The sequence below is a fragment of the Indicator indicator genome, chromosome 26, assembly GCF_027791375.1.
Source record: "Indicator indicator isolate 239-I01 chromosome 26, UM_Iind_1.1, whole genome shotgun sequence".
Lineage (NCBI taxonomy): Eukaryota > Metazoa > Chordata > Aves > Piciformes > Indicatoridae > Indicator > Indicator indicator.
In genome coordinates, this window is record NC_072035.1 from 11,358,106 (window position 1) to 11,374,181 (window position 16,076).

General features: G+C 53.7%; 1 protein-coding gene across 1 annotated transcript in view; it reads right to left on the reverse strand.

Annotated features, from left to right (window-relative positions):
* Positions 1-16,054, reverse strand: part of HPS4 (HPS4 biogenesis of lysosomal organelles complex 3 subunit 2) — a 24,830-nt gene extending 8,776 nt beyond the window's left edge. The window contains exons 1-11 of the mRNA XM_054392633.1: positions 16,014-16,054; positions 14,553-14,643; positions 13,622-13,765; positions 11,835-11,942; positions 10,659-10,775; positions 10,435-10,529; positions 9,878-9,950; positions 9,133-9,166; positions 7,986-8,082; positions 6,515-7,400; positions 230-374 (exon numbers count right to left, since the gene is read on the reverse strand). Coding sequence (XP_054248608.1) covers positions 230-374; positions 6,515-7,400; positions 7,986-8,082; positions 9,133-9,166; positions 9,878-9,950; positions 10,435-10,529; positions 10,659-10,775; positions 11,835-11,942; positions 13,622-13,765; positions 14,553-14,643; positions 16,014-16,054 — 1,831 coding nt within the window. The remainder of the gene's footprint in view (positions 1-229; positions 375-6,514; positions 7,401-7,985; positions 8,083-9,132; positions 9,167-9,877; positions 9,951-10,434; positions 10,530-10,658; positions 10,776-11,834; positions 11,943-13,621; positions 13,766-14,552; positions 14,644-16,013) is intronic.
* Between the last annotated feature and the right edge of the window lie 22 nt (positions 16,055-16,076).

The following is a 16,076-nucleotide window of genomic DNA, read 5'->3' on the forward strand; positions in this document are numbered from 1 at the left end:
CACCAGTGGCAACTGCTCCATCTCCCAGCACCCAGAGTGACCAGCAAGCCCTCGGCAGATGAGGAGCCCACAGAACACAAAGCTGCCTCAAGAGGCTCTCATGTCCAGGCTGTTTTGGAAGAGTTGTGGTAAGCAATGATCCTGAGCAGGCTTGAAGTGTGCCAAGAGGTCACCACAAGCCCTGCTCCCCCCTGCCAGGCAGCTGCTCCTGCCCAGGTTGAGGGCTTACCTGTGAGCACATTCTGAACAGAGTCATAGTGGGTGAAGCTGTAGGTTGTCCTGGCTGAGGAGGAAGAGGAGGAGGAGGAGTCTTTGGGCAGTGTCTCCCTCAGGTGAACCTCCAGGCCATTCAGAGAAGCCAGGCTGCTGTGGTACTGCAGAGAGGGCAAAGAAAAGGGGTTAGAGGAAGAGCCCTGCCTCACCCAGACCTCCAGTGGAGGTGGATGACAGAGGGACTGGAGCCCTGCAGGCTGCTGTTCCCACCAGGAACAGCTGGGAAAGCTGGGCACAGAGGGAAGCAGAGGAGTCTCACAGTGAGCCAGGCACCCAGAAAAGGGACATTCAACCTAAAAAGAAGCCATGAAACCACCTGATGCTATGGGATTCCAGGAAAACACAAGACCTCACGGATTTATCAGCAAGCATCACTCTCCTGGCCACCACTTCCAGCCACAGCAAGGAATATTCCTTGGCTCACCAGCCCTTATCACACCCAACAGGCAGCACAACGTGGGATGCAGCTTAGGGAATCATCAGGGTTGGAAAAGGCCTCCAAGATCATCAAGCTGGAAGAGGGGAGATTTAGATTGGATTATCAGGAAGAAATTCTTTCCAGTGAGGGTGGGGGGACACTGGAACAGGTTGCCCAGGGAGGCTGTGGATGCCTCCTCCCTGGAGGTGTTCAAGGCCAGGCTGGATGAGGCCTTGAGCAACCTGTTCTAGGGGAAGGTGTCCCTGCCCATGGCAGGGGGGGTTGGAACTAGGTGAGTTTGAAGGTCCCTTCCAACCCAAACCATTCTAGAATCCTATGACCATCAAGTCCAACCATCAACCCAACACCATCTCCACTAAAATCCAGCTTGGCACACCTGGACTGGATTTAACTGCCTCCAGTGCTCCCTCTCAACACACCACTAACTCCCCTAACAGGCAGCCAGCCTCTGTGGCTGTTTGCTGGCCAGCTGCAGGTTGCAGGCACTGGGTAAGGACTGGAAGGACAAGAATGAAAGCCAAAGAGACAGCCTCACAAGCCCAGCATGGAGCAATGGATCCACACAACACCTACTAAGATGAAAGCCAAGCTGCTTTCCCCTCTGGATTGCTCAGGAGAGCAGCTGCTGAGGCTCACAGGCAGCAGACAGTGCTCAGGGATGATTAATTCCATAATCCTCCAGCCTGCCTGCCTGCTATCCTCCACCATGGAGAGGATGAATTCAGCAGGACTTGGTCTATCCTTGACCCCTCTGGTCATGGAATGGATTTTCCTTTCTGTGCATTGAAGGGACAAACCCTGAGGAGGGGCAGGGAGTGAGTCCCAAAGCCTCCTGCTCTGCAGGGAAAGCCCTGCATGGAGAATGGAAACCACCCTGGGCAAGGGCTGGTGGGTGCTGCACAAGCAGCATATTTTACCCTTCTTTGGTGTCATTCAGGGGCCTCAAAGCACTCCACAGGCATTAGTTAGAGCTGAGCTTTGACATCCCTGAGAGCTGAGGAGCACTTGCTACAGATAAACAAAGCAGCAGACAAGCTGAGGTTATGTCTCCAAAGCACAGCAGCAGAGCCCAGCTCCACCTCCTGGAACAATCCTCCTCCTCCTCCTCCTCCTCCTCCTGGGAGGATGGGACATGCAGAGCATCTCATGAAGAGCATCTCATGACACCCAACCAAGGCCAGAGCAGGCTCCTGCACCTGGGGAGGAAGAACCCCCTGCTGGAAAGCTGCTCCCCAGAGAAGGGCTTGGCAGTGCTGCTGGACAGGCTGCCCCTGAGCCAGCAATGTGCCCTCATGGCCAAGAAGGTCAGTGGTCTCCTGGGCTGCATGAGGAAGAGTGTGGCCAGCAGGTTGAGGGAGGTTCTCCTCCCCTGTTCTGCCCTGGTGAGGCCCCACTTGGGAGTACTGGGTCCAGTTCTGGGCTCCCCAGTTTGAGAGAGACCTTCAGCTTTTGAGAGCATCAGTTCCCAGCTGCCTGCAGCCCTTCCCAGAGGCACAGCAGGTGTGGTAGAGCAGGAGCTGTGCAGCTGTCTGTCTGAAATGAGCAGGGCAATGTGCCACAGCTGGTGGGAGAGGCCGGGGCTGTAGTTCATGGTCTCTAGGCCAGGAGAGATTTAAGTTGGACAGGAGGAACAATTTCTGCCCCAAAAGGGTTGCCAAGCCCTTGCCCAGGCTGCCCAGGGCAGTGCTGGAGTCCCATCTCTGGAGGGCTTTCAGAGGACCATGGTGTAGTGGTGACCTGGCAGTGCTGGGCTGATGGTTGGACTCCATGATCACAAAGGCCTCTTCCAGTTAAAACAACTCCAGGATTCTGCCAAGAATCCCTGCAAATCCTCCCATGCTGTGTGGAGATGGCTCTTGGGAGGGGGAAGGGGGGGGGGGGGGCGGGTCACAGCCTCCAAGTCCCAGAGCTCAGAAGCAGCAGGAGTAACCTTGAGGCTGTGCTAGTGCTGGGAGCCAGCATGACTCTGAGCTTCCCTCCACCTTCCAGCCTGACAGGGAGAGAAATTAGGTTGTTCCCATGGCAACTGGCACATCAACCAGGCCTCTGCAGCTTTGACTCAGCTGCTGGGGGTGGGGTGGGGGGAGGCAGAGGCCAGGCACAGCAGCTCTGCAGGCTGCTGCCTCTCTCCCAGGGCTGGCACCTCCCCTGCCTGCAGCCCCCTCAGCTGCCCTGCACTGCCTGAAGCCTCTGCACCAAAGCAAACCCCACAGGGGAGTCACTTGGGCTTGCTCTGCCACAGCACCTACTGGGGTGCCTAAAGGGAAGCTTCTGCTCCATCCTGCTGAGAGCAGAGCCAGGGGTACAGGGAGCAAGAATTCCCTAGGGAAAGCGCTTTGGTGCTCACAGGAATGTCCTCTCTCCTTCAAGGGATGCAGAGAGCAGGAATTCCAGAAGGAAAATGCTTTGGAGACTCATAGGAACATCCTCTTTCCTTCAAGGGATGCAGAGAGCAAGAATTCCAGAGGAAAATGCTTTGGAGCTCACAGGAATGTCCTCTTTCCTTCAAGGGATGCAGAGAGCAGGAATTCCATAGGGAAAGTGCTTTGGAGCTCACAGGAATGTCCTCTTTCCTTCAAGGGATGCAGAGAGCAGAAATTCCATAGGGAAAGTGCTTTGGAGCTCACAGGAATGTCCTCTCTCCTTCAAGGGATGCAGAGAGCAACAATTCCCTAGGGAAAGTGCTTTGGAGCTCACAGGAATGTCCTCTCTCCTTCAAGGGATGCAGAGAGCAGGAATTCCATAGGGAAAGTGCTTTGGAGCTCACAGGAATGTCCTCTTTCCTTCAAGGGATGCAGAGAGCAGGAATTCCATAGGGAAAGTGCTTTGGAGCTCACAGGAATGTCCTCTCTCCTTCAAGGGATGCAGAGAGCAACAATTCCCTAGGGAAAGTGCTTTGGAGCTCACAGGGATGTCTCCTTTCCTTCAAGGGATGCAGAGAGCAGGAATTCCATAGGGAAAGTGCTTTGAGTTCACAGGGATGTCCTCTCTCCTTCAAGGGATGCAGAGAGCAGGAATTCCCTAGGGAAAGTGCTTTAAGCTCATAGGAATGTCCTCTCTCCTTCAAGGGATGCAGAGAGCAGGAATTCCATAGGGAAAGTGCTTTGAGCTCACAGGGATGTCCTCTCTCCTTCAAGGGATGCAGAGAGCAGGAATTCCATAGGGAAAGTGCTTTAAGCTCATAGGAATGTCCTCTCTCCTTCAAGGGATGCAGAGAGCAAGAATTCCATAGGGAAAGTGCTTTGGAGCTCACAGGAATGTCCTCTCTCCTTCAAGGGATGCAGAGAGCAGGAATTCCCTAGGGAAAGTGCTTTGGAGCTCACAGGAATGTCCTCTCTCCTTCAAGGGATGCAGAGAGCAGGAATTCCATAGGGAAAGTGCTTTGGAGCTCACAGGAATGTCCTCTTTCCTTCAAGGGATGCAGAGAGCAGGAATTCCCTAGGGAAAGTGCTTTGGAGCTCACAGGAATGTCCTCTTTCCTTCAAGGGATGCAGAGAGCAGGAATTCCCTAGGGAAAGTGCTTTGGAGCTCACAGGAATGTCCTCTCTCCTTCAAGGGATGCAGAGAGCAGGAATTCCATAGGGAAAGTGCTTTGGAGCTCACAGGAATGTCCTCTCTCCTTCAAGGGATGCAGAGAGCAACAATTCCCTAGGGAAAGTGCTTTGGAGCTCACAGGAATGTCCTCTCTCCTTCAAGGGATGTAGAGAGCAGGAATTCCCTAGGGAAAGTGCTTTGGAGCTCACAGGAATGTCCTCTCTCCTTCAAGGGATGCAGAGAGCAACAATTCCCTAGGGAAAGTGCTTTGGAGCTCACAGGGATGTCTCCTTTCCTTCAAGGGATGCAGAGAGCAGGAATTCCCTAGGGAAAGTGCTTTGAGCTCACAGGGATGTCCTCTCTCCTTCAAGGGATGCAGAGAGCAGGAATTCCATAGGGAAAGTGCTTTAAGCTCATAGGAATGTCCTCTCTCCTTCAAGAGATGCAGAGAGCAAGAATTCCATAGGGAAAGTGCTTTAAGCTCACAGGAATGTCCTCTCTCCTTCAAGGGATGCAGAGAGCAAGAATTCCATAGGGAAAGTGCTTTGGAGCTCACAGGGATGTCCTCTCTCCTTCAAGGGATGCAGAGAGCAGGAATTCCATAGGGAAAGTGCTTTGGAGCTCACAGGGATGTCCTCTCTCCTTCAAGGGATGCAGAGAGCAACAATTGCCTAGGGAAAGTGCTTTGGAGCTCACAGGGATGTCTCCTTTCCTTCAAGGGATGCAGAGAGCAGGAATTCCATAGGGAAAGTGCTTTGAGCTCACAGGGATGTCCTCTCTCCTTCAAGGGATGCAGAGAGCAGGAATTCCATAGGGAAAGTGCTTTAAGCTCATAGGAATGTCCTCTCTCCTTCAAGGGATGCAGAGAGCAGGAATTCCATAGGGAAAGTGCTTTAAGCTCATAGGAATGTCCTCTCTCCTTCAAGAGATGCAGAGAGCAAGAATTCCATAGGGAAAGTGCTTTGGAGCTCACAGGAATGTCCTCTCTCCTTCAAGGGATGCAGAGAGCAAGAATTCCATAGGGAAAGTGCTTTGGAGCTCACAGGGATGTCTCCTTTCCTTCAAGGGATGCAGAGAGCAGGAATTCCAGAAGGAAAACTTCTTTGGATCTCACAGGGATGCCTCCTTTCCTTTGCAGGAAGGCAGCAGGGTGAGGACTCACTGCCAGAGACGTCTCCCTGGTGCTCTTCCAGAGGGAGAAGCTGTGAGGTGCCAAGTGGAGGCTGAACAGAAGCAGCCTGCCTTTCCCAGTGCTGATGGGGCTTCCCCCCCAGCTCCCAAACTCAGCAGAGGCCCTTGGCAGCCCCGGGGCGGGGTGGGGGGGGGTGGTGTGTGTGTGTCTGGCAGTGCCACCCACACACAGTGCCCTGGGTGCTGGCACTGAGAGACACCAGCAGGCAGCAGGAGTCTGCTGCGAGACAAACGCTGTCACCTCTCACTGCTGCCTGCCAGCCACCTCCCACGCAGCTCTGGCTGGGGGGAGGAACCCCCAAGCCACACAGCTTTGCCTTGCCAAGAGCAGAGAGCCAAGGTGAGGAGAGAGGTGGCAGGCACCACCTGAACAGCCAGCTGAGGGTGGGGCAGCAGCGTGCTCGGGTGGGCAAGGAGGCCACCAGCATCGTGGTGTGGCCAGCAAGAGCAGGGCAGCAGTGGTGCCCTGTACTGGGCACTGGAGGACTGGGATCAGTTTTGGGCCACTCACCTCCCAGACAGTTGAGGGGCTGGAGCAGGTCCAGAGAAGGGCAACAAAGCTGGTGAAGGGTTTGGAGAAACAGGGTTGGTGAAAAGCAGCTGAGGGAGCTGGGGTTGTGCAGCCTGGAGAAAAGGAGGCTGAGGGGAGACCTCACTGCTCTCTACAGCTCCCTGACTGGAGGAGGCTGGAGCCAGGTGGGGGTTGGTCTCTTCTCCTGATGAGAGGAAATGGCCTGAAATTGTGTCAGGGGAGGGTTAGGTTGGAGTTCAGGAAAAATGTCTTTGCTGCAAGAGTGGTCAGGGATTGGAACAGGCTGCCCAGGGAGGTGGTGGAGTCATCATTCCTGGAGGTTTTCAAGAAAGGTGTGGCCATGGCACTCTGGGACATGGTTTGCTGGCCATGGTGGGGTTGGGTTTTTTGGTTGGACTTGATCTCAGAGGGCTTTGCCAACCCCAAACATAATTGTCTGATTCTGCTCCATCTGAGGCTCACTCCTCAGCTGTCAGCCCTGTCCCCACCACCAGGCGAGCAGCAGGGAGTGCTACCTGCAGGTGGGGCAGAGCTTTCCCACTTACCACATCCTCAACACAGCTCTGGTCCTCCTGGAGGTGATCTTCAGCCAGGAGGGAGAGCACCAGCCCCTTAATGCAGTGAACATACAAGCTCATCTTCAATGGCTGCCACGGTCTGCCTGCCTCCACACCAGCCTGGGCTCCCAGACTGCCCACCTGAGGTGGCCAGTCCCCCTCTGTGCTGCTGGGACAGCCTGTGCTCTCTGCTGGGTCTCCAGGCAGGCTCTCCTGCACCTCAGCAGCTGGCTGCTGACTCCTCTGCAGCTCTGGTTGTGCAGTGCTGGCTGGACAGTCCAAACCCTGCACGCTGCCACCAGCTGCTCCATTGCTTTCTCCAGGGACACCACTTTGGCTCAGAGTCCTTTGCTCATCTTGCTGACTTGTCCTCCTCCTGCTCAGCTCTTGGGCAAGGGAGCCAAGAGCTGGACTGCCACTGGCTGGAGAGCTTTGGAAACCACATTGCTCAGAGTCCACAAGGGATTGTCTCAATCTCTGACTCTCCTGCTCCTGGGCATAAGGGTTTGGAAAGACAAAACCTGCCAGATATGGACCTGCAGCATGGAGTGTGGAAGGGCTTGGCAGCTGCTCTGTGTCTCTCTCTGATGGCAAGGATGAATTTCCACCAAGCTCTGAGCTTTTGCTGCCTGGGCTGGTCAGTTCTGCAGCTGGAGGAGTCTTTGTGCTGGTTCCCACTTTGGGAAAGCCCCTCAGAGGGCTGGTGTTTGCAGGGCTGCTCCATGGCACAGCACCTTCTGGTGCAGCTGGGCTCGATGCTTGCTCAGGGCACTCCTGCACAGAGAGCTTACTCAGGTCTCCTGCTGACTCTGAAACCTCCTGAGGAGTCTTCTTTTTCTTCTCTCCTCCAGGGCTTGCTGGGGACATGGGTGACCTAGTGGGAGAGGACAAGTTGATTAAACTGAGATATTCGAAGTCATCACATAGCTCAGGACACCACCACTTCCTGGCAAGTGTTCAATAGCTGACCAAAAAGATATCTACCCCTGGGAAAGGGTGGGCTAGGGTCTACCAGAGGTGCCAAGCATGGACCTCACCCTGCAGGCTCCTGGGAGTGTCACTCCCTTGCTTACAAAGCACAAAGGCAGCAGCTGTGAGCTGAGAAACAACAGAACATCACACCTGGATTTGGGGAAGAGCAGCTGGAGGCTGCTTCACCACAGAGGTATGGACACCATGAACTCTGTCCAGCCTGGGAGACCTCAGGCAGCTTGAAGAGCCAGAGCAGAGTCTGCCTGTCAGAGGAAATGCTAACAGAGGAGCCAGTGCCTCATGTCAGTTCCTCTGCTCCAAGCAGGGAGAAGAGGAGTCCAAGAAACGTGGGGACATGGTTTGATGGCCATGGTGGGGTTGGGTCAACAGCTGGACTCAACGATCTTAGAAGGCTTTTCCCAACCCAAACAATCCTAGGCTTCTCTGAGTTCTAAGAGCCTCACTGTGCCTCAGAGTGATTTCCCACCTTGCCATCCACTCCACTGGGAAGTCTCGGAGCGCTGAGGCCTCCTCTTGTGTCGGGAACACGGGGATGATGCGGACACCCTGCGGCCACGGAGCATCTGCAAGGGCAGTGGGGGTCTGAGGCTGACATCACAGGCTCACAGGACACTACAGGTTGGAAGGGACCTCAAGAGATCGAGTCCAACCTCCCTGCCAGAGCAGGAGCACTTAGGGGAGTCTGCACAGGAATGCATCCAGGTGGGTTTGGAAAGTCTCCAGAGAAGGAGACTCCACAACCCCCCTGGGGAGCCTGCTCCAGGGCTCTGTCACCCTCACTGGAAAGAAGTTTCTCCTCATGTTGAGCTGAAATCTTCTCTGTTCAAGTTTGAACCCATTGTTCCTTGTCTTATCACTGTGAACCACCCAACAGAGCCTGGCCCCCTCCACTTGACACCCACCCCTCAGCTATTGAGAGACATTGATCAGATCCCCTCTCAGTCTTCTCTTCTCCACACTAAACAGCCCCAGGGCTCTCAGTCTCTCTTCATAGGGGAGATGCTCAAGTCCCCTAAGCATCCTCCTGGCTCACCGTTGGATTCTCTCCAGCAGTTCCTTTGGCATGGAGAGCAGAAACCAGACTCCTCCATCAGCTCAAAGCCTTCTGCAGGAGAAGGCATGCCACCATGCTGGGTCACCACCAACTGCCCACATCTCCTAGGCTGGGTTTCCCCACCCTCCTCACACAGTTAAGTTTTCTCTCCTTTGGCCAGGCTGGCAGAGCATCAACTGCTGCTGCAGAGCGTGGATGGAAGGTTTGGGCTGCAAGCTTCAGCCATCTGCTCCCAGGGCTCCACCAGCAGCCAAGCAGGCACACGAGGAGCTGGGATTCATGTCTGGAATCTGCAGAACTGACAATGAAACCCAAAAGAGCAAATTCCTTTGCTCAGCCAAAGCAAGGAGCTGGTTCTGATCACACAACACCCACTGACACACGCTGACTAGTGGCAGCAGCACCCTCAGGGATGTATCTCCTGCACCCAGCCACAGCTTTGGTGTGAACCTCACAGACCCAGCTCATGCTCTGGCTTGTGGAGAATGCAGCCCCAGAAGGCTGTCCATGTGCTGCTGCTGTGCACTTGGCAACCAGGGCTCTGAAGCTGGATGCTCACCAGGCTCCTGCTGCTCCTCACCTCCAGGCTCGCTCTGAAAGAAAAGGCAAGAATCAGCTCTGGGGGAATGACTCAACACTTGCCACCAGGACAACTCCTCCAGCCTTCACCAGCAGAGCCCAGACCACCCCCCTCAGCACATGTTTTACCATGGTGGGCACTGGTATGTTCCTTAGGGAGCCCTCAAAGTCAAGAAGACTTCCCAAGAACCACAACACGTCCGAAAGCAAGGACAAACACCACAGTCTGCCATCACTGCCTGTCCAGGGCACAAAAACTTGGCTCACTCAACCAGAGGAAGAGCAGAAGCCTTCTTCAGATGTAGATCTTGACAGTTGTTGTGTGGAAGGTCTTGAATCACACAAATATTTAGTATTGACAGGTTTTTAACAGCAACAGAACTGCACCTCTTTGTCGCTCGCAGAGGTTTATTTTGCATATTTAACACTAAAAACCTAAACCTGGGTAAAATAACTCAGCAAAACATCACAGAGATGAGAACTCAGGAAGGCAGGAACTTAAAGATGAGAACTCAGGAAGGCAGGAACTTAAAGATCTAAAAACCCCCCAAAATCCCACTGCAGAGGGTTTGAAACCTTCCTCAGTCATAACAAATCAAAGCTTTTAGCTTCACCATCAAGATTGGTCCTTCCCAGTGGTGGGAGCAGATGGAGGATCTATGTGACAAGAGCTTCCACACCATGTCCTCACAGGTGGCTATCTGCATGCAGGTTTGGACACCTACCTGGCCTGGAGACTCATCTCCTTGGAGAAGAACTTTGGCAGTGAGAGAAGGTGGCAGCTGGGTGCTCACAATCCTAGAAGGACAAACCAAAATTATCCATGAGCAGAGTCATCTCCTGAAGTCAACCACCAGATCATGAGAGGTAGAGCCAGCAGTGAAGCTCACACCAGGCTGTCCCTTGGGAGTCTGAGCAAAACCAAGGGTGCTTGCAGGGCCCCATTCCACAGCTGGGAGATCTCTGGGGCAGTCTCTATGGTTCTGCCACAGCCACCACTCCTGGGTCTGCCATTCTGCAAGGGTTGGAGCCCCAGACATGGGATAGAGCTAACACAATCCACAAACCAGGGCCAGGAGGTGGGTGACCATCAGGACTCTTGTGCTCTTCCTTTCCCTGGGTCAGCTCCACTCAACTCAGGCAAATCTCCTGCTGGTTTTGACTCTGAGCCAACAAAGCAGCTCCCATGCCCTGCTCTGGCTGCCACCCAGGATGCCAGCCCTGGGCAGGGGCAGATTGAAGGGCTGAGTTAACCCTTTGGATACCTCCTGGTTTTACTCACAAGCCTCTGTAGAGAATGCAGCCTGCAAAGACATGGGGAGAACGCTGGCAGGTCTGCAAGATCAGAGCTGCTTTCAGTAGAAGCAGGGGGTCCACCTAGAGGGGGAGGACCACAAGAAGTTAGGGCCAGAATGTCCTGGGAAATGCTGAAAGCAGCAAAGAAACACAAAGCCATTGGCACTGAGGCAGCTCCAGAGGCAGAGACTGCAGAGGCCCTGCTTTTACCTTGGTTTTGTCCAGATTCCAGAGGGAACTGAAGATCTTGTGGAGGTCACTGGTGTTCCTTTGGATGTGTTCAATGTATCTGTCCCACTGCTTGCTCAAGGCCTCTGGAGAAGACACCTGAGGATGACAAAAATCCACATGGCTGTCACTGCACAGGGCTGGACACACCCAGGGGGTTAGCTACAACCAGTGTGGGACACTTCCTGTAAGGGACAAAGCTGCTTGGGGAGGGAGGAAGATGAAAATGTTTTCCCCAGGGGAAGTGGTGGATTCTCCTACGTTGGACAGTTTGAAGACTCAGCTTGGCAGGGTGCTGGGCCAGCTCATTTCAACTACACTGTCCCCTAGAAAGGTGGGACCAGGTGGTCCTTGGGGTCCCTTCCAACCTGGCATTCTGGGATTCCGTGGCACTGAGAGGAAATTGCTTTAAGCTGAGCACCTCAGAAACGATTAGCAGACAGCACTCTGCTGACCACACCTGGAATCCTCTGTCCAGTTTTGGGCTCCCCAGTTCAAGAGAGACAGAGACCTGCTGGAGAGAATCCAACAGAGAGCCAGGAGGATGCTTAGGGGACTTGAGCATCTCCCCTGTGAAGAGAGACTGAGAGCCCTGGGGCTGTTTAGTCTGGAGAAGAGAAGACTGAGAGGGGATCTGATCAATGTCTATCAATATCTGAGGGGTGGGTGTCAGGAGGAGGAGGCCAAGCTCTTTATGGTGGTGCACAGGGATAGGACAAGGAACAATGGGTTCAAACTAGAACAGAGAAGATTTCAGCTCAACATGAGGAGAAACTTCTTTACAGTGAGGGTGACAGAGCCCTGGAGCAGGCTCCCCAGGGGGGTTGTGGAGTCTCCTTCTCTGGAGACTTTCCAACCCTACCTGGATGCATTCCTGTGCAGACTCCCCCTAGGTGATCCTGCTCTGGCAGGGGGGTTGAACCTGATGATCTCTTGAGGTCCCTTCCAACCTCTGCTATACTTTGATACTGTGATGAGCTCCTACACTGCTCCAGGTCCCACTTCATTGATCTGTGAGCTTGCTCTGACCCTTGCTAGCAGGGAGACAACCTGAGGGCACAACCAGCACGTGTGTGCCTGGGCAGAGCTTGGCCAGTATGGGAAGTGTTTGAGATCTCCTCCTGGGCAGGACCACCAAGGCTGCTGGTCTTTCATTACCATGTAGGCATGGTGCACAGGTCCATTGTAGAAGGTGAAGAGGCTGATCAGCTGCTCCAGGATCCGCCTACAGCTGACATCAGGGAGCTCAACAGCACAGCCCAGAACCTGCAACACAGAAAAAGAAGAATGTTCAAGTGACAAAACCCAGGCACAACAGCTGAGAACAGCTCTTACCAATTCCAAAGGTATGTGAGCAGCTCTCTGGCACTCAAACATCCCCCAGAGCCACGAGTCAGATGAAAAAGGGATTCAAAATACTCACAGAAGAGCCCTGGCACAGACAGGATCAGTAAGTATCAGAAATCACACATCAAAGAATGCATGGGGTTGGAAAGGACCCTCAAAGGTCATCTTGTCCACCCCCCCTGCAGTCAGCAGGGACATCTCCAACCAGAGCAGGCTGCTCAGGGCCCCATCAAGTTTGACCTTGACTATCTCCAGGGATGGGACCTCAACCACCTCTCTGGGCAACCTGTTCCAGTGTTTCACTACTCTCACTGTAAATAACTCTCTCCTTATGTCCAAAATCCAGTATTTCAGGCACACTCCCACCTTAGATGACCCAGCAGCTAAGGACACTAAAAAAACCTTCCCATTATCTTGTTATTCTCAGCAGTCTAGGTGCTTCATTCACTTTTTGAGCTGCTGAGAGGAACAGCAGTGTCAGACCTTCTGCTTCAGAGGGAGCCCAGTGAGCCCAAACTGCACTGCCAGTTAAACAGGACTGACTGGTCTCAGCCCAGTTTCCAGGGGGTAGGTTGGGGAACTGGTCTTCAGAGAGACCCCTCCCATTGTGTGACACTGCCCCACACTGCTCTTTAGATGTGGAATGTCTCCTGGTGCTGACAAAGCTCTGCAGCAGGGAACGCTGAGGGTTCAAAGGGAAGAACAATCAGACTGTCAAACAGGGTGACCAAGGCTTTGTCCCCAGCTGGAGCACATGGAATCCTGTCTCCAGTCCTTGCCAGTAACCCAAGGGTACATACAACCTGGCCAGGCACATCCCACCAGCCCTTAGCACAAGGAAGACATGGACCTGTTGGAGCAGGTTCAGAGGAGGCCACAGCAACAATCTAAGGCTAGAAGCCCTCTGCTGTGAGGCCAGGCTGAGAGAGTTTGGGTTGTTCAGCTTGGAGAAGAGAAGGCTCCAGGGAGACCTTCTGGTGGCTTTTCAGTGCTTAAGGGGGCCAAGAAGAAAGCTGGGGACAGACTTTTGAGCAGGGCCTGTTGTGACAGGACAAGGGGTGATGGTTTGCCACTAAAAGAGGGAGATTGAGACTGGAGGGAAGGAAGAAATGTTTGACACTGAGGGTAGTGAGAGCCTGGCCCAGGCTGTCCAGAGAGGTGGTTGATGCCCCATCCCTGAAACCATTGCAGGTCAGGTTGGTTGGGGCTGTGAACAACCTGCTCTAGTTGCAGGTTGCTCTGCAGCTGCTCTGCTGAGCGCAGAGGATTGGACTGGATGAGCTTTAAAGGTCCCTTCCCACCCAAACCAATCTGTGGTTCTATGATTATAAAGCAGGCTGGGTGTGGACACACATGAGGCACATGAAGCTTTCCACAGGACAGCTGAAATGACCCCCACAAGGGGTTGCAGGGCTGTGGAAAGCAACACTGATGCTACCTTGCCATGAGAAGCTGTGCATTGCAAGGTCCCACCTCAGCTCTGCCCAGGTCTAGGTGTGCAGCCCCTACCTTGGAGAAAACAAACTCCTCTTTGTCTGCCACAGCTGTTCAGGCTCTGCTTTCACTCTGTGACTCCCCTCCTGACCTCATGGACTCACCCAGAGGTAGTCTCCATCCACCACAACAGCAAACTTGAGCTTCCTCAGGCGAATGAGGCTGGGAGGAGCTCCTGAGATCTCGGTGACGCAGCGCACGACGCCGGCCATCTGCCCGCAGAGCAGCTCCTGGTGGTCAGGGAGGGTCTGTCCAGGAAGGCAGGGAAGAAAGACCTCAATTCCCTCCTTTGGGAGGGACTTGGGAAACAGACAAACAAACAAAGAAAAAAAAAAAAAATCCCAACTGCATTTGGTTGGACTCGATGATCTTGGAGGTCTCTTCCAACCAACACCATTCTGTGATTGCACGACTCAGGTACAAATAAATATTGCTCCTAAGTTCAGCTCTGCATCAAATCAGAGAATCACAGAATTCCAGCGTGGTGGGGTGGGAAGGGACCTCTGGACACCATCCAGTCCAAGCCCCCTGCTCAGGCAGGAGCACCCACAGCAGCTTGCCCAGGATCACAATGGCCAGGTGGGTTTGGAAGCTCTCCAGAGATGGAGACTTCACAACCTCTCCGGGCAGCCTGCTGCAGGGCTCCAGCAGCCTCACTGCACTTCTCCTCGTGTTGAAACGCAGTAGCAGAAGCAGTTTTTGGGGGGACAAAACCAACTGGATTGCTTTTTTTTATCTGGGGACACTTTCATCCCTTGTGTGTCACAATCCATGCCATCAGAAGAGCCCTGGAGACTGCTGGAGGCCTCCACTGAGTGAAGGAGCAGAGAAAACCACCTTGCCCCACCACAGAAGCTCAAGAACTTCTATGCACAAGCCCATGGAGCACAAGCCCAGCTGCTTCCATGACCTTCTTTAAGGCTTTTGTGAAGGAGGAATCGATCCAGAGCTCCACATGGAAGCCTGTCTGCTCCTCCTGACCCAGAATCATCAGCACTGGCTCAACAGAGGCACTGAAATAAGCACAAACATTACCTGAGGAGGGTAAAAATAGCAAATGCCAGCACTTGTGGGATCTCCTTCTTCCTTCACCTTTGAGCCATCGTAAAGGAAGAAGTAATTCCACCTAAAAAAAAGGCAAAGAATCATTAGAAATGGTGGAAAGCTTCTCCCTCTCCTTTCTGTCAAGTGAAAGGCAACAAAAAGATTGTTATAAATGAAGAGAGATGTGGTTGTTACCTAATCACTCTGATTTAAGGCAGGAAAGCAGCACTAAAAGGAGGCCACACTACTACATTTAACCAATTTCATGGGTTTAAGAGTCTCTAACCCTGCAGCTAAGACATGAAGCAGCAGATATGGACTTGTGAGATGTTCTCTCACTCTGAGCCTACAAAACAATCCTCAGTAAGCACTAAGCACAGGGGCCAAATGGCTCCCACAACCTGCTGCTTCTAACTCAACTGAAGGCAGAGTGAGCACAAGGTGGAGGACTCCTGCTGATGGTCTTAAAGGTCTTCTTCAGCCTGAATGAATCTGTTGTCAGATGGCCTACAGTGTAATGGCATTTAGCTCCCCAATTTCAAGGTTGTACATATGTAAAAACACTTTGTGTCCACTCCTAATAGTGAGTAGCTGGTTACAGCTCCTTGCAACTAGTTGTAGCTGGTTAGCAGCTTTGCACACAGGAGCTCTCCAGCAGGAGCAGATGATTTATGGAGTCCAAGGGAAGGACAGCTCAGGAGGTGAAGCTGAAGAAGCATGTCCAGAGATGATCAGAGGGCTGGAGCACCTCTCCTATGGAGACAGACTGAGAGAGTTTGGGCTGTTCAGTCTGGAGAAGGAAAGGCTCCAAAGAGACCTTCTTGTGGCCTTCCAGTGTCTTAAGAGAGCTAAAAGAAAGCTGGGGAGGGACTTTTTAGGGTGTCAGGTAGTGAAAGGACTGGGGGGAATAGAACAAAAATAGAAATGGGTAGATTCAGGCTGGATGTTAGGAAAAAATTCTTGCCCATGAGGGTGGTGAGACACTGGAACAGGTTGCCCAGGGAGGTGGTGGAAGCCTCATCCCTGGAGGTTTTTGCAGCCAGGCTGGATGTGGCTGTGAGCAACCTGCTGTAGTGTGAGGTGTCCCTGCCCACGGCAGGGGGGTTGGAACTGGCTGATCCTTGAGTTCCCTTCCAAGCTAACAATTCTGTGCTTCTAAGCGAAAAAGGCCAATTCAGCCCCAAAACGCCCTCCCCGCCCTGCTGGAACCACTCCCCGGAGAGGGCCCAAGCTGCTGCCGAGCGCCGGGCGCTGCCTCCTCAGTGCTGCGGGTGCTGCTCCCAGCTTGGCACGGCCCCTGGAAAGCGCTTCCCGCTCCGGTGCTGCCTCCACCCGCGGAGAGACGGAAGATTTCCCTTGTCAGAACCGGGAGAAACGGGGCGGGGGCAGCGCCGGTACCGAGAGGCAAGGAGCGGCAGCCCCGGGGGCACGACCCGGGGGCCAGGGGCTCACCATGGCGCTGAGCTGGGCTCCGGAGGAGCGGGACGGGCCATCGGGGGGCGGGGGGTGTGTAAC